This window comes from Photinus pyralis, unplaced genomic scaffold (assembly GCF_008802855.1).
Source record: "Photinus pyralis isolate 1611_PpyrPB1 unplaced genomic scaffold, Ppyr1.3 Ppyr1.4_LG4, whole genome shotgun sequence".
Lineage (NCBI taxonomy): Eukaryota > Metazoa > Arthropoda > Insecta > Coleoptera > Lampyridae > Photinus > Photinus pyralis.
The window spans coordinates 6,619,978-6,647,417 of record NW_022170511.1 but is presented as its reverse complement, the minus strand read 5'-3'; the positions used below and the strand labels follow the sequence as shown (position 1 = coordinate 6,647,417).

General features: G+C 36.9%; 1 protein-coding gene across 1 annotated transcript in view; it reads right to left on the bottom strand.

Moving 5' to 3' along the window:
* LOC116168018 (putative carbonic anhydrase-like protein 2) overlaps positions 1 to 27,440 on the bottom strand; it is a 257,795-nt gene that overhangs the window by 80,708 nt on the left and 149,647 nt on the right. The window contains exon 3 of the mRNA XM_031483660.1: positions 10,084 to 10,220. Within this exon, the coding sequence (XP_031339520.1) occupies positions 10,084 to 10,220 (137 nt within the window). The remainder of the gene's footprint in view (positions 1 to 10,083; positions 10,221 to 27,440) is intronic.

Here is a 27,440-nt window from a genome sequence, read left to right as displayed (position 1 = left end):
ATCAAGTTGCATCTTTTTTATTATATAATATAACTCCATCAATCAATTTGACAGGCCGTTTGAGGGCATAATGAGATGACAATCCATTATGCCCTCTCATTATGCCCCTGGGCTTTATATATCACATATGACAGATATAATTGACATATAATAGGCAAATGAAAAATAAAAGTATTTCTGTGTGCAATGGCGTGCAGTTAACCACACAAAACACCTGTCCAACTAGCTGAAACCAATTAAAATTAAAACGTAGAACATTTAAAATTTCACCTCTTAACAATTACGGCATCTGCTATAAAGTAAAATTCTCTTATTGACTTAAACTAAAGGTTTTGTCACTCAGTGTCCTCGATCAACTTCCGAAAATTCCAAAGAATTTACTAAGCAAATTTTTATCAACACCTGAAATAAATCTTAAGAAATAGCATAAGAAAATAAAAATCGGACATGAACACTCCATTCGCGTCGCACAATGGGTTCGAATAACCACACAATTAATTGATCGAATTTTATTCCGAAACACATTAAATGAAAAAATGAAGAAAAAATTCCTGTCAGAAGCTTATTCAAACAAATTACCCCGCACGCAGGCGTTCGATAATTACCAAAATCTTAAAATTACTTACAGCTTTCTTTCTTTTTTAAATAATCCAAATAATCTAGTTGTGAATAAATCAGGCGCACTTAACAATCGCTGACAGTTTCGTGAAAGTTCACTTTATCTTTAAAAAATCTAGACTCAATAACTCAAACTAGCTTGATGAACAAAATAAAAAAGATTTTTGGCGATGGTGATATTTCCATCTGCCAAAAATTCGATTAAGCATGAAAAGGCGTTTTCGTTATTACCTATATGCAAGAATTGACATAACATTGTGAGGACCCGATATTTTTCTTGCTACTAACTGTTCACCCAATTGTTTTTGCAGTTTTTCAAATTTTTGCATTCAAACAAGATGCGGTCTAGAATACTTTATAGGGCATCGCCTTTTGCGATGAGTTTATCGGACGAAATTTAATTAACGCATGTGTTCTTATCGCTGCTAGAAGATGCAAGTGTTTTCGATGTGCGCGTTATTTCGACATAAGTGGGGACGCGGGACGCGTTCCTTCGAAACTGGTGTTATCAAGTATGATTGTGACTGACGGCGTTTTTGAAAATCCTTAAAAAGGAGTTTATCTTATGGTAAAAATTGTGTTTCTGTACATACCGGAGACAATGTGAAAACGAGGCTGATGCAGCTGTTAGTTATCGCGGCGGTAAAAGAGCGTATACATTTTTTGCTTACGCTAAATCTCAGGCAGTCAGTTAATAAAAGATTTAAGTTATCGTCAAGTGAAGTAGTAAAAGATTGTGAAAAGTTATTAACACGTGATTAAAAAAGTTAAAAGGGCAAACTAGGTATTTTTATTAAAAGTTTTTCTGTGGGCGATCGATTTCGGGTAATTTACGCCCACAGAAAAACGTTTAATAAAAATACCTAGTTTATCTTTTTAACTTTTTTAATCATTCTTCAACCAACTATAAATGGAGACTATACCATAGCATAGCATAGCGGAATGTTTATTCGAATCCTTTGTGCGACCCAAATAGGTTTTCATGCCCGATTTTTCGATTCTTGTCCAAGATTTATTTCAGATGTGAATCAAAATTTGTGTAATAAATTCTTTGGAACTTTCGGAAGTTGATCGAGGGCACCGAGTCTCTCAGATTGAGAAATTTTAAGTCAGTATTCTGGTGTTTTGTGGGCGGTGTAGTGACCTGCTACGGGGGTTCCTTCTGGACTTGAAGATTACCATCGGTTCCGCCCGGCAAGGCAAACCGTCTTCTTCTTAGGCTGCTCAATCGATAAAAATAAATGCTCCGGCTAACTCAAATCGGTGGGCTTTTAACTCTTTTGAAACTGTGTAACAAACCTTAACCTGCCGCCTACCAGTCTCCTGCCTCAACTCCTACTTCTCCCTTTCCTTCCCCTCGTTCTTTGTTAAAGACAGGCACTTTGAAACCAAATAGATAATATATTGAAATGAAATTAGCGATACAAACAATTTACAGGGATCTAGCAGTTCTTCTCTTCTCCTTATAAAAACACTAGCTTAACAATGACAACTAAAAAATCCTAACAGGTGAAACTAATTTACTCAAGGGGTGGCCATCCTCTACAGTTTGAAAAAATGCAACAACAAGTAATCAGTTTTTTAATCCAGCGTGGGCTGGGACTTATTTAAATAAACACAAAAATTTATCCTACTCTTTGGTAATCGTTCATTGGACTTTAATAAACAATCAAATCAAAAATTTTTTTTACTATAGCTTAATTACCAAAAAGTGGAATTTTACAGAATGTTACAAATTTAATTAGACTAACCTTTACAACATTTGTACAGCCGATCTTGTGAACTGCTCTTTCCTCTGGTACAGGGTGGATGTGATCTGACACTTAGGTCTCTGTGACTTTGTTAGGGGTGGCTTGAATTTAACACACGGAAACAAAAATCCACGGTGGCTATCCTTCCTCGGAACGAAAGCAAAGTTTAGTGTTTGAACTTTAACTAGGTCCCGGAAATCCTTCGCGTGGCGAGTGGGAGACGGCTAGTTGCCAAAGTTTCTACACAGCACAGTGTATTTAATTTTATTTTATCAGTTTATTAGCTTTAATCGCCGGCGGGAGACGGATTTTTGAGTTAGCGGTACGGCAGAACACAAACTTTTATGATCACTATCCGACGGTAAACCGCGATGGTTCAAAGTATTATTTCACCAGCTCTTCTTGGGGCAAATATCTCTCCGAAACGCAGCGCTCCTTCGACAAATGACCTTACGGCACTAGTAGGAAATTCCACCTGGGGCGGATCCCGAAATTCTGCGCCTTGAGGACTAGGGCAGCACTTTGAATTATATATCCTCGAGAAATCACAACGTATCCTAACGCGATTCACTGCATCCAAAGTAAACTGGGGTGACGCTCAAGGGTTCGCCAAAATATCCTCTGATTTGAACCGGGTCTTCTTCGCCAAAAAATCAACACGAAAAGAAAATAACACTTCGGAACGGGTGCAAAAAGCACGCAACTGGGAGCAACCGAAATAAGCCGGTGGCTCAAACCGCCAAGTGTACCAAAACTTTCGCTCAAGGTACGTGTTGACCGCTTGAAGTACTAACCGCGAGTCTCCCAAAAAACGATCCCCTTCTTCAGAATTGAAATGAAAAAACCACACCCAAATTACCATAAAACAAAAATGGCTCCCGCTAGAAATTCTCCCATTGGTTTAGATAAAGAAAACTTAACCCACTCCAACTTCGTCATTAACCTCCAAGAACTGCTGACCAAACTGATCTCACGGTTTTCTGTTGACGACGTGGAAAGGCCCCTTATCTCTGATAGCTCGGTGCTACATCCGCTCCTTTTCTCGGTCCAGACGGCGCCCAAGTTGATAAACTAACGACAAACAACTCGCATTACTCATGATGACGTCAATCAGCTTTGCACTCTTCCCACGACGAAATTAAATCTGAGCGAAATTAAATCTATCGGACCATAGTCTTGAGCAAACCGAAATGCCCAAACACAAAATTTCTAACCGGAACAAATAATGAAATATACAGGGTGACCTGCACTATCATGACAAGAAATTCGAAATTTTTAATGAAATTTGGCGCGAAATAAAACCACTCGTTACAGACCGCACGCCAGTTCACATAGCAATTATACAAAAAAGGAGTATTCTTGATTTTTACTGTAATACCGACATCATTTCATTTAAAAGTTTAGAGGTTCTTCTGTCTCGAATTGCTTGTTTCTCCCCCTAGGGGTGATTATAAAAAAACTTGCTAAATTCAAGAAATCCAATCGGAAATGTTGGTTGTTGGCATGAGGCATGCGAAATTGAACCTACCGCATTATACGATGGGTGTATAATACACGTCTACAGGAAATCAAAAGGAGGATATTTAATTTGTTTTGTTCAAAAAATAAATGGGATAAAATATTTTTTGAATGCACAATTTTTGTATCTAACTTAAAACGGACGTTTTTTTTTCAAAATTAAAGTTCTATCACTGCACCCTATTTCATTTATGGATTATCGTAGATCTTTTTAAATGTCAACTTTGTGGAAACATGTTTTGGTTCGCAATTAATTTCCCCACAAAAAGCATTTCTTATCACTAATTTTATTTCTTCCGTTCTCAAGATATTCGTACTTGAAGTTTTCTCCATAACCACCACTTACGCTACAGACTGCCTTACATGATTTAACGTCTTCGCGTTTTTTTAAATTTCCCTTATGAAACGATTTTTTTGTTTTATATTTAGGAGAATCTTTATCTCAAATAAATTATAACAGGTAATTCAAAAAAGGTACTTACTTGCGATTTTATTAAAAGTTTAGTTACAAGAGTTAAATTAAAAGAGTTTGGAACTGTCATTTGTGGAATACCAGATAAGAATTATGGGAAACATTTTCTTAAAGTGGATCTTTACAAAGGTATCAGACATGCACATGTAAAAACATTAATCTTATGAAGACACCTGATATACCGGATGGCGACTTTTTCGTTGTGGGAATGCAAGGTCAACTTTTAATTGGGTCAACCTGAATAACATTACTATGGAATTAAAATAATTTAGTAATTATTGGATAGTTTTCTCTTCAAGGAACATAATTCATTGCTGGCGACCTCTTCAAGTACGTATATTTGGGATTAATTTAATTGTTGTTAACGTACTTTTTTTTGTGTAATATCACTAGCACTTCGATCGTTAATCGAATTTTTTTTACTGCCATATTCTAATTGGAAATTTTAGTCTCCTTCAGAGTACTATTCTGTATTTATGTTACGTTCCGATTGTGGATTTCACAAATCCCAAGTCAAGGAGGAGGTGGAGATTATTTATATATGTATATGTCGTAGTCTTTTAGTGAAATCAGTCATTTCACGAAACGCCTAGTCCGAGGCCTAGTCATTTAGTGAAACGCTGAAAATTTGTACGTGTGGGGTATTTCCCTTCCCCTTCTAGATCGATAAGGATACCATTTATCGATCTCTAATGGGAAGGGAATCCAATCGCTTGGTCTTGGAAAGTAAACTGTTCCACAGTTTCATATAAATGACTAGACTTTTCATGAAATGTCCAATTTCATTAAACGGCTGCGACATATGAACACGTTTCACTTGCAATGAACAGCAAACCCCTGTGTCTAACTTAAATCTTAAAAAGTCAAGTGAGTAACAAAAAACATTTGTAATTGATTGTTATTTTAAACCAAAATCAACCCTCTCAGACACTCAACGCCGATTAGTTAATTTTAAGTTACTAACAACAACTAAATAGTGAGCGGAAGTATTATAATGCGAAGGCTTGCAATATATGAAAGAAGTAACGTTTCTATGAAAAGTAGAATGTCTGAATGTCATACCTCGTGGTCAAAATCAGATTTCTGCAAAAGTCAAAGAGAATGTTTTTGACAAATTGGAGTAAAACAATTATTTTTCAATTTGATTAGTGACACGCGAATCCAAAAAAGAATATTATTAGGAGTTTATTTTCCCAGCAATTATTTTTTACCTTGGCATGCTTTGAATAGTGTTACGAGTTGTTTGAGGCGAACGCGTTGTAAAAACCGTGCACGGTATGAACTCTATATAATGGTTCTGATCATTAGTGGTGTCCCGCAACGTAGACGTCGTGATTGAATGATAGATGACCCAACATCTCCTTTTAGCTACCCCCCATTCTCTTACTGCTTTTCAGTGCAGAAAACATACTATGAACTAAGCGAACTCCTTAATGCATTACTCATTGGTTATTGTTACGAAAATATTAAATAATGCTACACGATCAACTGGCTCCCATACTTTACAATGTACAACCTGTCTTTATACGTAGCGCCTCGACGTCTCCGTTAGAAGAGTTCATTATAATTTCAAATGTAATTTTTCCTTATACGTATGCTTGCACTTCACTCCCGACTTCTGCTTGAATGATGTTTCATAAGCGCATCCTTCGTTAACGAGTAGCTAACAAAAATAAACAAGTTTGGAAATGATTCAGAAAACATGAATTATTTAATTCCACCTGGGTCGTTTGTAAAATTGTCTTCAACGTAATTCGGAAGGTGCATTCAAGGAAATCATTCAGTTTGGAAGAAAATGAAGCGGTTTTAAACTGTATTAGAAATTACACACTTCTGGTCAGCACTTCGTAGTAGTTTGTGCAGTCTAGATATAGAATAATCCGGATAGCGTCTTTTGAATGACCTACATCCTTGGCAGAGCTTTCTGTAATTTCTACGTTTACGACGCAAATCGTTTAGTTGAATGGACAGAACAAAGATCAAGAAAATTTTACGCATAGAGTTCCATTCATCGGGTGACGACCCGTGTATATGTATACGTTCAAGAATTAATTATAAAGGAAATCTTGTTTGTATACGGAACAAGAAGTTACAGTTATTCTCATAACACACTCTAAACTTTTGAAAAAAAAAATCTAAAACATCCTTGCAGGATGGATAAAACTAAGGAAGTTTAGTTACTTTCCCCTGTTAAATGTGTTTTCTTTGAGATTATCCAATTTTACAGTATCAAACTTTATACAATTTCTATATGAAATTGAGGGATAAAGTGTGGAAAACTTTTATTTAATGGCCTATTTGGAGAAATGCAATGCCTACTACCTGCAAAGAGCAGAAATTGTGTGCAACATCCCTTAGATTGTTTAGTAATTTAAAGTGGAACTTTTTCTTATGGTTTTAAATTATGTTTTCAGAGTTTCACTTAGATTTCCTCTTGATTATATTGATAGCATTGTAATGACTTCTTCTATAGGCCGATTTGTCAAAGTAACATTAGTAATTAGCGCTTTGTATTGCACCTTTTGAGTTGCGGTTCCAATTCTCATTTTTTCAACAAATTTGTGATAAAAAATGCAGATATGTACTCCGGTTAGCTGTACGTAGTGATTACGGGCAAAATATGTAAAAGGAGCTTTCTAATAAGGTTAAATTTTTTAGCTTATAGAGATAGGTAAAGTTGGAATTTTTCAATGATTAAAGGTGGTCGCTTTAGTTAATAAATCGCCATTTTGCGGTTGCAACAGTTTATTTCTACCATCACGTAAACTTTAGCTTTTGAAATTCGCTGACATTAAAACTGTGATTTTCATTATGATAGCTGGCGCCAGTTTCCGCGAAGCCTTTTCCTAGCTTTCAATTTCCTCTTCCATATTCATTTTAGTACTGTAAGTACGCTGTAGTTCAACACTGTACTAAGTGTAAGGTAAATACCATGTGGTTGTAATTGCCATTTTCTAGATATAATTGTTCTGGCGATTGAACTTATTTCGTGGATCCCGAGCTATTTGGACGGGTCTGCTACCTTTCCGAAAGCGGAGGTACATTCCAGTGTTTCCCTTCCGTGGCCTACCTGTGTTGTTTATAAAGTCGCTCTGATCGGCCCCAGAGCGTGAAATGGGTCTATCCCAATGTCTAATTGTGACTTATGTTTAAACTGTGGGCCAAAATGGGCAAGATCCCAAAAAGGCCTTGTTAAAAAAAAAAAAATAATAAAAAAAAAACCTTTACGTGAGTACGGCCATTCTATCTTCCACCTGCTGATGCATTCATTTTAGGTTCTGCTGTAGAAGCTGAACATGCCATTTACCATCTACCCTTCATTCCTGTAATTTCGATGTTCTGTGAATAGCCCTCTTATTTTAAAAGGTAGATCTAAATACTGCAAGACGCGTCGAGGTATAGATCTTCCGACAAGCCCGAGGCCGAGTTGCGATCCGTTGAAGAAGCCCTCTTCCATTATTCGAAACTGAGGTACTGTTCCGCTGCTGCTGACCGTTTTATAGAAGAAGTTTTTTTTTTATTTGGAGAACGGATTTAAGACCAAGTTTTTGTGCGTCACATTCATTAAAGTGCATTGTTTTCTGGTTGTAATTAGTGTTGTGTCCGGATCGTAATGGGATATTATAACTCAAAAAACTCTAAGTAAGGTTAAGGCTTTTTGATGTTTGTTTATTCGGACGCTGTGATTCAAATTTGTTAATTAGGATTTCATGTTAAAGTTCATTTGCGGTCGTAGAATAAATTTTGTTATTGTAATATCATGCCAGTCGTGTACTTATTCGAACCCTTTAACCACAAAGAGAGAAGTCTCATGTTCAATTACGTTTGATTTTGTTTATTCACGCCCAAAATTCATTTCAAATGCTTTCAAAATTTGGTAAATGACTGTTTTGGAATTTGCACTTGACTAATGTTTGATTGGAATAAGGAATTTAAAGTCAGAATGCCCCTTACTGACGTACGAATGGTTAAAAGCGATAATGAAGTCGACAGTTAATTAATTTTGCAAGAATTTTCTTTAGAATTAACTACCTAAATTGGCAGGTTGAAGCCAAATGCTAGTCGCGGGGTTTTTATCGCATTTTTGCTTACTTGTTTGTAAAAAGGTAGCTTTTATTCATACTTTGGATAACGCGTCTGCTATTTACAACTTTAGAGACTGTGCTACATGATGTCGACATCTGGGCGCCATTCCCGAACGTGGTTAAGTAACGTGTCAATTTTTCAGTTTTTTCCTATCTTCTTCTATAGTTTTGGTCCGTTGAAACTGGTGTCGTCGGAAAGATCTTCTAAACGCGCACAACTCCTGCGTGACGGATTTTTTAAAAGGGCGAAATTATAATAAATAGATTATTTTTAAATGTACATGGTGTCCGATTTTTACGGTGTAAACGAATAACTTTCTTTTACAAATAGAGCACCATGTATATTTTTGGTTGTCTCGATGTCATTTGTTAACCTTTACATTGAAACCTATTCACTTTTTGATTTGATAATTTACTTCGAATATCATAGTATCTCAAGGTAACACCTTTTCAGATACAATCAATTAAATGACCTGCAGTTGTATTTATAATAATTACTGGCACCTAGTTCTTTATAATTCACGAAACTTCCATAAATGCAGCCAATCGGAGCGTGGGTCAGGGCCAGACAGTAAATTAAAGTTCGGGTTGACGCAATTGTAGATTGTATAATAATAATAATAATAATAATATATTTTATTTCCCATCTAACAGCAGAGCCTAATTACAGATGAGAAAGTATATATTATATTATTACTAATTAAAATTAAGCCGCGCGAAACTATGCATTCGACTGTAATTGTAATTGAAGTAGGACCAAAATAGTGTCTTAAATTTGGTTCTGTAATGGTGGGTTTCTACAATTAATTCACTCAGCTGAGGATGGTTTCGTTGGTTAGCAACGCGCAACAGATCTTTGTTTCTATTGGCTATTTCCTAATGATTTTTGATAGTGAACTAATGATCATGATTGTGTAAACTCATCATAACAACCAGATCTACTACTTTACTGCAACTGTGGTGCAGTAATAGAGCCTTCAACTTTGGTTCTGCAAACCACAGGCCGTTTCAACCCCTCATATCGAGTTTCCGTGGGCAATCGGTCCCGAGTACTACCATTTATGGGTTCGCTCATAATAGATCGAAATTGAAGGGATCAGTTAAGGAAAAGAGGGCGTGTACTATTTTTTGTTTTCGGAAAAATGCAAAATACCAAAAAAGTCCTACATTACTTCAAACTCAGGAATCAACTGAACAAAGTTCAAATTCTATGTCTAAGATGTTTAAGAAAGTTTTTCTGTATTATGTGATCGAAATTTTGTCAAAATCCACGGAACATTAAATTCATCTCAGTAGCACTGAAAAGGAACACACACATGATCGTCTTTCTAACACGGTTTATAGAGACGAAGACATGTGGATTGCTCTTTCAGATTCAATACAATATTGGCGACGCGACAAAAAGTGGAAAAAGCATATAAAGGATAAGTAGAAGGACAGCTGATTCCAAAATGTTTAAGGTAAGTAGTATCATTGAATAAAAGCATTATTTTATTCAATGGTAGTACACATGAAAAGATAAACGAATACAACAAAGCTATTTCCTTTGTATTCAATAGCGCAGGTAAATAGAATTTGTATCTTCCATTCATAGATGCACGTAATTAAAATGCAAATTAGCGAAAACTTAATTTCCTACCTTGTGTTTATCCAAATGTATTTGTCTCAAAAAGGGGTCAAAAAGTAATTTGTCAGGTTCTACGTTGATTGGCGACTGCCTTCGTCCTTTTGAACACATATTCCATTGCGGGTTCATTAGTCCCCAATAGCCCGGACCTGCAATATAAATTAAATCACTTAGTACGCAATGAAAGACGTATACTTGTTATCTCAAATATGTAAATTGACACGTCAGCGTTAAATTAAACGAAACACTTCGTTTTTGCGACCTACGTTATCGCTTATTGATTGAAAAAGTCCATTTCCGTCAAAGGCTACGTTTTCTTTGAACTTTGATTCTAGTATAGAACTCGTTACGATGACGCTAGGTTTGATATACAGTAACTTATCTTAGTAGTATACTTTCAGACTCTCCGAGAACTCGAGGGACTTCCGCTCTTTACTACTTTGAAAGCGTAGAAGATAAATAAATGACACAAAACATCTGATTTTACTTTTTGCGGTTTCGTCTCGAACTACTATATCCCTTTATCGAGTGTAGGTAAATAGAGTCCACACATACCACCGCCTTTCGATCACGACTTGGCAACTTTGAGTAATTAATATTCATTTTGTGTGTTTCCGAAAGTTGTTCGGGGTGTGAAAGTTATATGTGTATAAACGTGATAGATGACAGACCAGAAAGAGATTGCGGAATAATAATATAACAGAGGTGTTGGTTCGTGTTGAAACGGAATTTCAACCTTTTGTGAAGGAGTAATGTACCGAATATTTAGAGCTTACTAAATTCCCTTTCGAATAGGGAAGGTTAATACAGTTGTAATACGTAACCTGATTTCTCAAATGTATAACAAGAATGTCTTCCACAATCGGTATTTGATGAGACAATTCCATTTTCGACATATTTGTGCGATATTAGGCACAATACTATTAACATTACTGGTGTTAGTTTACACGTCGTGTACCAACGCGTTTTAGAAGCTAGGCCTAGGGATTCACATCTTAAGTCATAACTGAGAACGTAAATGCTTTGCGCGAAGGTATCAGCGAGTGCTTATGTTAATTTCAGAGGCAACGTTAGTGTTGAAGAAAATAACAGTTTTCACGTCAGTTTGAGAAACCCCAATCTCTAAAAATTAAAAACCACGTACCGTTGTCGTCTTTCTCATCATCATTCAAATTTATTATACCAACGTGTCTGTGGAGACATCTACTTAATTTTATTAAAAGAGTAAGTACGCTATGCTTTTTATCATGTTCGAACGATAATTCCAAACGCTTGACAATGTTGACTTGCACAGTTCTAAAACGTTTTAAATTTAAATGAAATGATTTCTTTGAAACCTTATTTTGGATATAGGTACATTGATCTAATTTGATACACGTCACAGTAAGTTACGGAACCCATGCTCGGAAACGGGGCCATTATATGTCCTCAATCGGGATGGAGATAAGACCCTCGGTCACTAGAGAATATCCACTGCTGTGGTATCTGGTGCTAGAAAAATCACCTTAAAAGAATTTAGGTTCACAGGGCCATAAAAACTACAGATGCTTCTGTTAAAGTGGACTTAAGTTCCTATAATGCTCAAGATGTTCAAGGGACTCAAAAGAATCTAAACTGAACGTCTTGAGAAGCTTTAAATTCCAATATAAAGTTTCCGGAGAGAAGCGCATGGAATTGTGGGAAACGATGCTACGTTTTATTTATTTCCTCACGACTCATAAGACATATGATAAAGAAGCTTCGGTCACATTTTTTTTACACTACGTAAACCATCAAAAGTAGACCACTACTGTTATATACTGATTAATTTGCACCTACCTCTTGTCGCGTACATCCACGTGACTTCTGTCGTCGTGACTGTCTTTCCGGTTCCGGTGTACGAGACCCGTGCAACGTTGTCACGTTTACCTTATATTACATCCCCCCTTTTTATGTCTTAAAGTTCAAAGTCTTTAGAATAGTTTATCAGGCAAGTTCGGTTTCACTTAAACAACTGATTTAGAATTGTCAACTTAATACTATAGTCTTGTCTTTATAACTACGGGTTTATGGCACTAATGACTACAAGCAAGGTTTCCACACTCACAACGAGACCTCGGTGGCCTTACCACGCGACCCGATCTGGTTGTGTAAAACTGTTGCTCTGCTGGAATAACACCTCGAGTTACACCATTGTCTTCGTTTGACTGGACATAATCATTTCCTACCAGTGGACGCTGTTCAGTCTCTTCCGTCAGACTTCTCTCTTCCGCTCTTCCTCCCCGTTTTAGATCTTCCTGCGTTGACGTCCGGTCTTCCAATTCTTCCGGCCATTCAAACAATTCGTAAGGGTAGCGGTTTAATGTATCATTTGCTGTATCATTTGCCTTTATTAGGTGAGATCTATTTCGTCGATAGTGCTTGTTATCAGTTATTACAACGTATGATCTTGGTTCAGGTCCTTCATTGACCACCACACCGTATTTCTTTAAGTTTGTAATCCAAACTCTATCGTTAACATTTAAATTTTGAACTACTTTGGTTCTGTGGTGTTTGTTAAAATTATCAGTGTATACCTGAATCTCAATTTTTCTACGCCTAATATAATCCGGTAAATAGTCCCATTTAGGAATTAGATTCATTTTATTTGTTGGTAAGGTAGTACGGGGTGTTCTGCCCATTATTAGCTCTGAAGGGGAAAATCCACACTGAAGTTTGGTAGTCCTGTAGCTTAACAATCCTAAATTTGGGTCATTTGATTTTAAAATAATTTTCTTCGCAATTTTAACGGCCGATTCTGCTTGACCGTTGGATTGGGGATACAAGGGGCTACTTGTAACATGCTTAAATCCGAACCTTTGGGAGAAATTCTTAAAAAGTTGGTTGTTAAAACAAGGTCCGTTGTCTGAACGAATCTTTTCTGGTATTCCCCACCTTGCTAAGAAAGTACTAAGCTTTGCAATGACTTCTGAGGCAGTAGACTTGCTACCTCTATGTATCTGGAGAAGTAATCTACTACAACCAGATAATGTTTCTTGTTAGCCTCGAACAAATCCAAAGCTATGATTTGCCAGGGGTATTCGGGCACTTCTGAGGCCATAAGCGGCTCTGTTGGTGTTATTCTGTGTTCGATACACTTCTCGCAACCAGTTACCTTATCATCGATGTGTTTAGCAATACCGGGCCACCAGATTGTTTCCTTGGCTCGTGCACGACATTTTATGATTCCAAGGTGTCCCTCGTGTATTCTGTTCAGCATATCTGGTCGCAATTTTGGCGGTACATATATTCGAGTTCCCAAACAGACAATTTCGTCCAACAGTGACATATCTCCTCGGTATTGGAAGAAAATTCTGTCCTCAAGGGGAAGAAGTTTATTACTTGGCCACTCATTTTCTATGTAGTGTCGTAACCTCAGAGTTTGGGGATCCGAAACCTGTGCTGACCTAATTTTCTGTAGGTTTGTGTCCGATATAGGAATTGAAGTGCAGATGTGCTCATAGAAATCTTCCACAGCATCGATTAGTAATGCGTTTTTTTCAGGGTCAGATGATGCAATTGGTGCCCTAGACAACAAATCGGGAATAATCATTTGTTTTCCCGGAATATATTGTATGGTATATTTGAATTGCAATAATCGCATCCTGAAACGCTGGATCCTAGCGGACAGATCAGATATAGGCTTACTTCCAAGAAGAACAACCAATGGTTTGTGATCGGTTAGCAATATAAATTCTGTACCTATCAAGAACTGACTGAACTTCTCGCATGCCCACGTGGAAGCTAAAGCCTCACGTTCTAATTGAACATAGCGTTTTTCAGTCTCCGACATCGTTCGCGAAGCGTAGTAGACTGTTCTCCACGTGCCATCTGTATGTTGCTGCTCTAATGTAGCGCCTAAGCCATAGGAACTTGCATCAGCCGCTACCCGCGTCGGACGTCCCGGCGCGAAGTGCGCTAGTATCGGAGCGTTTGTCAGAGCCCGTTTGATTTGATCAAATGCGGTTTGTTGGGCGGTTTCCCACACAAACTCATTTTTTGTACTCAAGAGTTGGAGTATTGGTCTTGCCATATCCGCTAACCCGGGTAAAAATTTGGTGTGCACTTGCAAGCACCCGATGAGTTGACGAACTCCACTAACATCCCGAGGAGCGGGCATTTTTAAAATAGCCTTGACCTTTTGAGGATCTATTCCTACACCCTTGTTTGATATTATAAAACCAAGAAAGGTAAGTGACTTAACTCCGAAAATACATTTGTCCTTGTTGAGTTTTATACCTTTCTCCGAACACCGTTGCAATACGAGTTGAAGTCTACGATCATGTTCTTCTCGCGTACTGCCGAATACAAGCGTATCATCGGCTACGTTGATTATACCGTCGAGACCTTCTAGGGCTTCCCACATCTCTCTTTGAAACCTCTCTGGGGCGGACGTGATACCCATGGGTAACTTTTTGAACGCCCAACGACCGAAGGGGCTTATAAAAGTTGTTAGGAGTTGAGATTGTGGATCTAACGAAACATGATAAAATCCTGCAGTGGCGTCTATTTTTGAGAAAAAATTTGCATTGGGACCTATTTGTGCTAATGCTTCACTTATATCAGGTAAAACGAGCTTTTCCGTAAGAACACATTTATTTAGCATGGAATAGTCCACACATATACGAACTTTACCGTCCTTTTTCGGAACGGCCACCATAGGCGCACACCACCGGGTGGGTTGAGAGACCTTAAAGATGATATTCTGTTTTTCTAACGCTTCCAAATTCTCTTTGACCGCGTCGCGTAAATGGATCGCTACTCTTCGCGGGGTAGCGATTGAAAATGGTTTAGAATCCTGTTTCAACTCAATTGTATACTGTTTTCCAAGGTCACCTATTCCTTGGAACAGTTGAGGGAAATTATCTTGAATGGTTATCGAGCTTGCCCATGATAGCATCCCCAATGCTTCTATGGCATCGCGACTTAACAAGTTAGCGTGTAGGTTCTCAACAACATAAACCTCAGTGCTGTGGATTCTGTCTTTATAGAACATATTTACTTCAAATGTACCTTTGACATTAATTTTGTCACCCGAAGCGGACAACAAGGGTCTCTGGGGAGAGTCTAATTGTGTATGTTTAAATTTGGGCAATAACTCCGCTTTTAATACTGTAACATCTGCTCCCGTATCAATTTTAAAATTTATAGGCACTCCACTGACATTAACTATAGCTTGCCAGGGTTCACAGCATTGAGTTTGTATCGATCCCAAAAAGAATAAATCGCCTTCACTTACCCCAGAGTTGTTCTTTACCTCTACTGCGGCAACCTTTTTAGCTTCGTATCTACTTTTTGAGTTGGTTTGATGCTGCATATTGCGGGACGGACATTTTGCTGCCCAATGGCCATTCCTGTTACATGATCTGCAGAAGTCGTTTCTCGCAGGGCAATCTGTAAATGCGTGCCGGGGGCTTAATCCACATTTTCGGCACTCCTTCTCCTCTTGTGGTTGTGGGTTGTCTCTGTTTTTCTGAAACGTTTTCCCACTACCTAAGTTTCTTGTAGCATTACTGTTGTATTTCTGCTGAGTATTTTTCGGTTTAGTACCCCTGTGGACGTAGTTTACCTCTGCATCAATTTGCTCAGATGTACTAGTCTCGGGGTTTGGGCCACTTGCTCGTATGACGGTCTGTTGTTTTTTCAATGATTCGGCTAACCTTATTTTCCTGATGATTTCTTCCAAAGAATCGTCCGGCTTGGCTTGTAATTGAACTGACAGTCAGTTATCAGCTAGTCCAGCAATTATGCGAAGCTTTATCATCTCGGCTTCCATTGTACCCCATTCACAGGTTTGTGCTAAATTGGTCAAATCTGTTATGAAAATATCACATGATTTTTTGTTATTCTGCGCGCGTTGTAAAAACCGTACACGTTCGTACACTAAGTTTTTCTTTAACACGAAATAATTGTCGAATTTGCTAAAGACAATTTCAAAATCTTTGAGTTCCTCGTTGCTCAAATGAAAAGATTTCAAAATGTGCTTTACCACCCAAATATCCCACAAGGTAGTCCACTTGCTGTTCACTACTATAGTTCGCCAATGCAATACGTTTGAATCGTAAAAATCGCGTTTTCCATTCGCTCCAATCTTCAGCTTGAAACGTAAATTCAGATGGCGGCGGTACCGGCACCGATAATGACGAATGTTGCGATATATTGGCGGTCGCGTCACTCGCGTTATTGTTCCGTAATTGCAATTGCAATAATTGCGTGATTAGTCTTTGCTGCTCAAGCAATTGAGTTTTGTAATCCAATTCAGGGCCCTCATCCATTATAAAGTTAGGGGGGTTTTCCTTTTTTTTTTGAACGGTTGACACTTACTCAATTTGACAACTACAACGGTCGGTATATATCGCCGAACCACGAGATTATGCACTTCACAGCACTAAAATCTAAATCACTTCTTCTTCTCTACACGAATCGCTAACAGGGCGGCAATTTCAGTTTAATTTTATCGCTGTCACCATGTTATATACTGATTAATTTGCACCTACCTCTTGTCGCGTACATCCACGTGACTTCTGTCGTCGTGACTGTCTTTCCGGTTCCGGTGTACGAGACCCGTGCAACGTTGTCACGTTTACCTTATATTACAACTACTACTTCTACCTGTTTATCTGGAGCAAATAGCAGTTCAGTAAAATTTAATGGTAAGCGACTTTCTACAGTACACTGTCAAAATGTACAAGATTTAATTTTTCCAATTATGTGACAATTCTGTACTGCGTTTTTCGACCGAGACGTTCCCTGGATCCCCGGAACGAATATGTTCTTTAGATATTTTTTTATTATACCTGCATCAGAATCGCTGTTTAAAACACGCCTGAGTGTGCGTAAAAGGGTGATTACTTCATTTGTAATGTGGGATTGAAATAAAATATCCCCTCGGATCGGTTTTTGCAAATGAAAAAGGTGTCTTTGGCTCGTATCCTTTGTGGGAAGCTTCTCAAACGCAAGTTTTGAATGAATGCACCGAAGGGTAGAAGATTTAAATACCCACCTTTGACATTTCCTTCATATATGATAGCATGAACGATGCATTTAAGACCTTGTTTGGAAAATGCTTCCTATTATTCCACGCCATTTTCATATATTCTTTATAATAGGCTTTTGCATTTGGATGTTGCAGGTTCTTCTGCTGCAGAAATAAGCCACTGAATAGACGGTGTATTGTCTTCTTCAACCGAAGTCATTTTATTTACAAAGACGGTGAACGTCGAGTGACATTTCCATGGCAAGAATGACAAATAATCAGCCCACTTAGAAATGTATTCGAGTATAACGACAATATGATTTCATTGTATTTCCCTTATTTTTAAATTATATTGCAGGTATAATAAAAAATACTATAAGAAACGCGTGTATAATTGGTCTTTAAAGCACTTGCAACGTTTAAAGGCACTCCGCTGCGCGTCGTGCCATTAAACTCGTTGCGCGTGCTTTAAAGACTTGATTATACACTCGTTTCTTAATATACTATTTTGCAATTGAGTGGGCAATGATTAGTAATTTATATTGTCTGCTTTCAATCAGTTTTAAATGCTACCGTACTTTAAGTTATGATTAGCCCAACAAATTTAACGTCACCCACCGAAGCTGTCTTTTGAAACCCTCGCTTCTAAATTGGAATTTTTGATTGACTGAACACTAAACTTCTGATTTATATTCCGGAAAAGTTCGCTCGTACTATTAGAATTGTTTGATGTTCTACGTAGCATCCGTTTAATTCACGTAATTGCGCTAAATATTCCTTTCGTAATATGTTTATTCCCTGACGGAAAGTAATCCTTTGTGCAAGTTAAGACTAATTATCTCGTAGTTTTATTTTACGATGCGTCACACACTATACACCGCGACACTTCCGTACCAATAATTTTCGTCTTCGACTTTTGAACTGACTGAGGACTTGGCAATAATTCTAATTACGGTTTCGATGACTTAAGCTCTAAGAAGACCCAAATGCGAATTCCTTCTCTAAAATTCTCTTGTACGCTTCCCTACTCTTTCTTACTTTTCTAACACGCTTACAAAATGGTGCTAATAGATGTTACAGCGACTATTTTTAATCGTTAGCCAAAAGACTTCGTTCACAACTAATCAAGTGCATATAAATGCCATTAATTAGAAATCATCAGATTTCAAGATTGCCGAGTTCGCGTTTCTCCCGCTGCGTCAGTGCCATTAACCAATGAACTCGGTATCTCGCCCCAGTCAGTCACCATAAATTTTCTCATGCGATTAGCTGCCTAGTGACGTATCCGGTAAACATTGACTCAAAAATATAGAGTGCCAAATTGGTTGGGAATCCATTGACTTTAAAAATTTGAATATAAAATTTTGTAGAAACCAGTACACCCCACAATACTCAATTCCTGAAACTGGACTAATCTAACGAAATTCAATTCCAAACCATTAGTTTGGAAGATGCGCCCTTACCATCGTTCCGACCACTAAAATGAGACCCGTGTGTCCTAACTGCTAATGTAAAGAATTTTCAGAAATAATTAAATTGGATCAAAACGTAAGAGAGCTCTGGTTAAACAGAGAATCTCAAAAGTATGAATAATTTACACCTTCGCAGATCGTGTAGCGGCATATTCCATGATATATGCCCATAGAATACTTCTTTCTCGATGTATTTCGCTTCCAGAATAATTCCCATCGTTTTTTACACATTATAAGGGTTGCTCTGCAGGCACACGGGTAGCTGCAGGCTGCAGTCGTGACGTCAAGATTCTAAATAAAATCGCTTAACGCACAAATCAAATTTATATTTTATATATGTACATGCTGTATATAAATTATTATACCCAAAATTATATTTTTTTTAATATTTAATATTTATTGTCCAAACAAGTAGATACTCTATAACAGGACAATATCTAAAAAAGAAATGTTACAGTAATGTTGGTATCCCTGGAAGGGTATCGATATAACCAAAATCGCGTGCCCCCTGACGTAGGCTGTGGTAGGTATCCTCATCCTTGTCGGCTACGTTGTTGGTATAACCTTCCTTGCCTGGCACGTTGTTTTGTAAAACGCATACCCGCCACGGGAGTGAAACACGATGAGGTAGACCTACCTTTACTCATCACTCACGGCGCCCTTGCAACATTTGTTTGTCGGAATTGTACATTGGATGTGACGAAAGCACTACCACAATGTGCGACCCAGAATGTCTCACGGAATCAAGGAATCTTAAACTAGTTTTAGGCTTACGAACCCCCATTCAATTCGCCTGTAAGGAATCCAATGAAGTAAAATGAACGGCGGCGGCATATGATGCAGGAAAGGTTAGTTTGATGTTACGGTATAAAAGGGATAAACGGAAAGGTTTTGATTGTTTTAAGTTTTCAGGTTGCGAACGGGTCTGGAAATCAGGTTCTCAGGAATAAGTTAACAAGGGGTAGGAAGAAGTGTCTTGTGAAGCAGACAGATATTTCTTTTATACAAAAATAGTTCAGTGATAACAATTTGTTATTGTTAGATAGCGACATTTAGCGATCGCCCATGTAATTCATTTTAAGGGAGCGTTCGCAAGCTCTATAAATAAAATACCGTCCATGTTGTTACCTTACAATATACCACGCACGCAAGCGTTCGATAGACAATTAATTAAAAAAAAATCTTATTACCTTAGTTTTTACTTAACGCAATAAACTGGTCGTTAACTGCAATATGGCGCATTAGGAACTGTCACACACACTCTCTGACAAACTCAAAATTTCACCTATTTTCTCTCGTATTTTCTATTACACTTGATCTTGATCTGTTGAGTTCAATGACTAAATCTTGTGTTTTAACAAAAACAAAGCCTTGCTGTGCGATGAACGGTTGATTGACCAACACACTCGAATTATTAATTTTCCGGATACGGATGAAACGTTTAAAATTTCTCACGAACTTAAATAACTCATTTTGTGACGCCATAATTTCAATCTCTTACTTTCTTCAATAAACAAACTATCAAAAAACGAACTCTATCTTAAAATACAATAGGCTGACTGCCTAAAACAGTGCTTAACACGCGCAGTAATACGGTCGGACCACCGCCGAATAAAATCCAGTCCAATTTATTGTTAGACGCCTTCTCGAGTTTAAAGGATCGTCTCTCATCCTCGTTAAAAATCCAGTTTAAGATTTCGTATACAGACAACCAATCAAAGCTAAATTTGATAACGCCACTTTAGAAATAAACTGCGCACCTGTTGTGACTGATAGACGTGCATTAATTAAATTTCGCCCAACAATAAAACTTCTTATCGCAAACGACCCGATGTGTCGTACAATATAACGCGCAAAAACGACCAGATGTCCCTGCCTCTTAACACGTAATTTCACTATTACAATTAAATAAACAAATTAAACATTTAACAACTATACAAACAACGTAAACTCCAAATGCAAACAAAAAGAACGAACTTCATCTTTAATTCAATACCAGCGACGAAATTTACACTTGGAAAGGAATTGATATTCTGCATACAGGGTGATCCATTACTGTTACAGGGGCCTAGCCCTATCAAAACGTCTACTTGACGTTGTTAAACAACAGTATGCAGTGTGGAAGTATCTTCAAAACAACATTTGTTTTAAAGAAGCTTTTTATGGTATCCGAAATCATAAAAAGTTTGCTACCAATCTACATTCTTTAAAATTGTGGTTAGTGGCGAACACCTTCAGAGTCGAAGGGGGTATATACATTTTTTATGTTTTTTGGTGTGCTTATTTCAAACGCTAGTAATGACTGGGAATTTAAAAATAATTTGCCAATTTTCTCTTGGCCATACTTCTAGAAGTGTTCCATATTCTCCATTCTCGAGGTATGAGGTGTTGTAAATGATCTTGATAAAAATAATTTCGTTCGTAGGGATCTTTTAACAGAGGACGATCAAGAATTGAGATTGAGCATTTGTACTCCCCTCCCTGCTCTAAATGCTATCCGAAATCGTAAGGTGTTAATTTCAAAGATCAAAGTTGTATCTCGCATGGTAATCCAACAAAAAGATCTTAAAACTAGTGATCGGACAGATCGGCGAATATTGATTTTTTTTAATGGAATATTTTCAAAAAAAAACATTTTCGAATTCCGTGTCAAATTCATAATAATAATAAAAATAATTCTTTATTTTAACAGAAAGACATAACCTTTCCAATTTCAGAGCAAAAACAACATTTTACAACCTGCCAGAGTACAGTAGAGTTAAAAATAAATCAACAATAAAAAATATGTCTAGTAATATTGATAACAGTACTTAAACTACCGAAACCAATAACAAAAAAAATCAAACAAACAAATAAAAAAAGAAAAAGACAAAGTTATCTATCGGCCCTCTTGAATAATTAGGTACTAAGTGCGACTAATAATACCATAAGTTTAATGAATCACAATTGATTATACGACGCATAGTAAAAGTAATTGGCAAATGGATTTAAAAAAAACTGTGCCATTAAAAAAAGTCAACTTTTGTATCAACATCGACTTTTTGACGCACCCTGTATATTTGTTCTCTTTAGTGCAAACAATGCGCAATAAACAATTTTGTTAGACGTGTGCGAATCCAACACACGATTTTTAAATGCATTTGTTCCATATTTTAGCCGCTCACTGTACAAATTAAATTACAAGAAGTCAAATATTTCACTTTGGGTAATGGTTTGGGGTGGTTGTCAACAATTAAGTAATGCGCAAACAAATTTGACGGAAATGCAAGTCTCTATGTAAGTAACTTAGCGGCACTCGTTTTGAAATTTTAAGCTCAACAATGTTGAAATAAAAAAATTCAACAAAGCCATTAAACATTTAATGGCCGTGCTGCAAACCTCATTTTACCGATGGAAGGCTAGTAGCAGTGGCTTTAATTTTTAATCAGCATCCAAATTCATTTATGAATTACCTACAGAAAATCAAGTCCATCGACAAGAAGAAAATGTGACTTTTCGAATGAGATATTCATTACTTCTACAAGTGACGTACTCGAATATTGAAATTCTCCTAGACTGGCATATTGTAGTTTAGATATAAATCGAAAGAAATATACTAAGTGGGAGGAGAAAACCATTACAATTGAACGTTCGTATTTGAAATATGTAAAATGATGAAGGTCTGGAAGTTGGAAGCAATAAAGGGGGAAAGTAAATTGTCGCAAATGAAACAATCGATTAGTAAATTCATGCTTAGATTCGCACACAAATTAACACCTACTAAAGTTAATAATGTAAGACAGGCCACTGAGTTTAATCGAATTTACACCGGATGTAATTTCTAATTAAGAATCCGGTTAGGAAAGCTAGGATGAAGCGAAACTAAAATGTTGTCGCGGGAAAATCTACAACGCTAAACGAGGCCGATTATGCAGCACATTATTAAAAGAAACCCGACTGAAGTGGGTCTGATTGCACGAAGCAGAAAATAAGTCAATGGACTAAATGACAGAATAACGACAAACCTTCCAACTGGAAATGTCTTAGTCGTTATACATCGCTAATGAAGCTCGCTCTCCAAACGACATTCGCGGCCTTTTGTTCGAGGGGTAGGAAAAAAGAAGACGAACGTTTTAGGCTTTTCAGGACTATTCTCTTCGGTTGGGTTGCGGTCCCATTCCGTATATTTTAAACTGGCTTAGATGGTGAAAAGAAAAATGAGAGGGAAACAAAGTCCGGCACGACACGAAGCCGGACTGAGAGCGATCTTTATGGTTTTCCGTCACGCCCGTCTCTTGTTTTCAAACTCATTACGGTGTTCACCAACTTACTGACGACAAATGACGTGAATTGTGAAAAATGAAGTGGGAACGACGACAAGTTGATAAAAGGCTGTTGACGCGAATAAAGATCAAAAAACTTCATATGATGGGGGTGATCTTTGAGACAAATGCCCCACTTGCGTGCTTTGTATTGCTCGCGTGCGTCAGAAATTGACAGGTCTCCGAATTCAATAGAGAATTGTGTTGAATTTTAAAAGAAAATTTGAAAACTTTACGAGGCGAAAGACACGTTACGTAATCATTAGCTTCGCCCTCGCAACGCCGGCTGAAATTAAAAATTCCCTTTCAATCACTTCCAGTAATAATTTTAAGAAATTAGCAGAGCCGCTTCTAATTATATTTGTGCGAGCATCTAATTAATTTCCTCGGCTAAGAGAATAAATAATGAATGCATTTTTATTTCTACAGATTTATATCAACTTTATTAAATCTCTCAAAGGAAAAAAGAGGAATATTTTTCTCCATTTCTTTTGAATGTATGATATTTGCTTTTCCTTATGGTGTTCCAATGTATGAACTGCGGCAGTAATTCAAATAAGGATCCATCTTTAACACTCTTATCAGTTTCTTGCGATGAGAAATAAAAACAGCTATCACTACAAAATTGCTATGCATATATTACAAACATTTGTATGCCAAACAATGAGAGTTGAGAGTCATCAAAAGTATTACCCTAAAATGATCCTGATTTTTTAAATGTTTGTATAGAATACCAGAACAGTTGCATTCAAAAAAGTCCTTTCTCAGTAAGTACTTAAGACCTGGGAAGGATACTTCTTTCTTTTGAATTAAAAAATAGGAATGTTAATTGTGAAATGGAAATCCTTATACATTTTTGTAAACTACCAAGACTGGCTTTTAATGTAAATTACCTAGTTACTTACTCACTGAAAAAACTTCTCCATTTTTCCTTTAACCTCAAATTTGCTTCAAATAAGTTTTTTTTCTCAATACCCCAAATTGCCGTAAAATTTCCAATATAATGTATAATGTCACGGTTCCAAATTACATTGCCGTTGTTCTATTTCCGAAATCTTTCTTAGGCAAATTTTTAGTAAAGCACGGGATTCTATTTGACTTCAATTTGTAATAAAATCGAATAACAATAAAAAGCGTGATATTTTACACGAAACAACTTTCACCTTATACATAAACGATAGGGACTCATGAATTTGGACGATTTTTTATTGAACTTTGAATTACAGAATGAAATTTTTTGTCGAATGGTTTCTTCGAGCGAAACGCAATTTTTAAACGTGGTAGCGATGTATCGAGGCTACTAATACGTTCGAAGTTTGTTACGTTTTTCCTTACCGATTTAAATTCCATTTAAGTAACCTTCGGTTTGTTTAAATTCTCACTCTAATGTATATTCGATATTTTTACGCCATCCAGGTATTTCCTTTATAAACCTGTTTAGTGAAAATCTAGTTATTCTTGTACTAGATTTCTTATTACCGTAGTTCTTTGTTTTGCCGTTATAGGTTTCTTTTACAGTGACTCTATGGAGACAGTGTGGCCATACGGTGTTCTATTAGTAGGTGAGAGATCCGCCATGTTTTGGCCGAATCCACCGAATTGGTAGAATTAAACCTGGAAATCGAGGTGACGAATTTAGCTTGCTGGACACAATTGTAACAGAATTACCACGTAAACCAATCAGCTCAATGATAAATTGGAAAACACATGGCCAACATGGAGCATTATGCTCACACTGTCCTTATACATTCACTGTAGTTTCTTTCACCTAGTTCTTTGTTTCGTCGCTAGAGGTTGTGATCTTTTGTTTTTTCTACTTACGCCTTCTTTGCAGTGAAGAATCTGGCTTCATACTGGTTACATGCAAATTATTTTTCTTCGATACGCCATTACTTTTTGTCTACCTGAATAAGGGCTTAATAGTTTTGGCTGTCACCATATCTCTTTGGAGTGATTTATCTTTCTTTCTTATGTCCATGACTGTGCTCCATTGAAGCTTTTACGGATTTGTATTTATACATAATCAATACGAGGTATGTGCATTTACGACGCAGCACTAATACGTGTTTTTAGGGCGTTATCTTTCCTCAAATTTCTTTAACAATTTTCTTTTAAGTTTCTCTTTTGGATTACCTTCACGTTATGATCTACCTGGATATTGCCTATTACTCAATTGATTCTTATTGTGTATTTATTGCGTTTAACATCCGATGGCCGAGTGTCAGACGTTGCCTTCACAATATTTTATGTGCCACGCTATTCACTACCCCTCTTATTTGCTTGTTTGTGTTGTTATCTGTTACAGAGATTAGGCAGAAAGCGCCCTTTTTGAGCTCGAAAAGGCCGCGGCCACCTCTAGCTCAAAAGGAAATTTCTTCGAGGACTTCTTGATATAACGTTTGATTACATACTGGTTTTCGATACAATCGAATTTTAATCACTACCTTTGTTTCATATTCGTTTGATATAATTCCGTTGTTTTCTGCGGAAGCTTGGTTTGATGTTAATACTTTCTCTGACTACGTGTTGATTCTAACAATTAATTTAAATTTAAATATTTTACTTTTTATTAAATATAAATTTTTAAATGTTGGCAGTTAGATCTAGCTTGTAGTGTAATATTTGGCGCCCAAACGCTGAAAAAGGGGTAGTTAGTTGTTATAGAGGTTATTATAATAATTTAGTAGCTATTGGGTGGAATTTGAGAAAGTTCAGCATAAAGTTAAATTTTGGAACCATTTGAATTTGGCTAGTGGAAATTTAGTTACTTAGCAAGCAGCTAGTTTGCATTTTTTTGGTATATAGTAGATTAAGGATTAGTGTAGGTTAGTTCTTTAGATTTAAGGTAGGTTTAAGGTTATAGGGGAAATTAGCGTAGGTCTTAGAATTTAAATTATTAGTTAGTTAGTTGAAATATAGGTAGGTACTTTAATTAGGATTAGGTACAACATGGCTTCCTCAAGTTTTGAAATCAATCGATTATCAGCTGAAGAGCTTCTTTATGAATTAACTATTAGGGGTGTTTCTGAGCCAGCTACGGTAGAGGAAATGCGGAAAACTCTTCGCACCTTATTAAAGTTAGAACGAGAAGGTCAAAAAATTAGTTACCCTGATTATCCCTTTACGGTAGATAAGGATATCGAAGCATTAACCACAAATCTTACAGATTTGAATGCATTGTTAGACAACTTTGATGTTGGCGATTTAAACATGAGGAAAAAATTAAATACAAAATATCTTCACTCATTAGGCCGTATCAATAGAATCAACCCTACTACTGAGGGGGAAAAGAGACAGAAATCGAAAATTTTAGTCGAAATTTTGAGCTCTAAAGCCGCTTTCGATAAGAGGATAAAACTTCATGATCGTTCAATTTTATCTCAATCCCAATCTATTATTGATATAGACCTCTTAGAAGTTAAAAGCGATTCAGATGAGGATAGTGAAACAGGTATAAGTGTACCTCAACATGAGAGTACTAGGGTTCATTCGAATTATAAATCAGTCCCTGTTTGTAAATGGAACCTTAAGTTTACCAGAAAACCTAATGATATGTCACTAAATGCATTCCTTGAACAAGTCGAAGAAATGAAATCTTCACGGCACGTTTCAGACGATGAATTATTTAAATCAGCCAATGATTTATTTTCTGAGATAGCTTTAGTTTGGTACCGCGGCAATAAGAGGAAAGCCACCGATTGGCCGTCTTTAGTTAAATTATTAAGGGAAGAGTTCTTACCCAGAAATTATAATGAACGGTTATTTAAGCAAATAAAAGAGCGCACCCAACATCCAGACGAGCCTATGGACATTTATATAGCCTTTATGAACAATCATTTTAAACGTTTAACAATTAAAGTCCCGGAATCTTCACGACTAAAGATATTATTAGATAATATGGCCCCATTTTACAAGACCTTACTTGGAAGTTTCGATATTTGATGTCCCTTTGTTAGGCCTACTAGATTCTGGCGCATCAAGCACCATACTTGGATATCAGGGATGGCAGCTGTTGAAACATTTAAATCTTCCAGTAGTAAAATCAAGAATCGATCGAGTTGCAGTAGCCAATGGTGAACAATGCGAGGTATCGGGAAGTATTACCGTTCCAATTAAATTAAAAAACATAACAAAAATTTTAGATGTTCTAATCATACCCGAGCTAAAACATTACATAATACTAGGCGCAGATTTCTGGAGATTGATGAAAATTGTCCCCAATCTTAGTCAGAACGTGTGGAAATTTTCTGTGGGTAGCATGGAAAACAATGAGTGCCGTCTTTCTTCACATTTAGCATTAACATCCCTTCAACAAACTAAATTAAATAATTTTTTACAAAATACCTTTTCAATTACCCGACAAAATTGGATGCACCCATCTAGTACAACATAAAATTATTACAACGTCACCTCCAATAAAACAAAAATATTATGCAGTTAGTCCTATAGTTCAAAAATCAATTAACACCGAATTAGACAAATTATTGGAAGATAACATTGTAGAACCCTCAAACAGTCCTTGGGCTTCGCCTATCATCTTGGTTCGGAAAAAGGATAACACATACAGATTTTGTATAGATTACAGGAAATTAAACAAGTTTT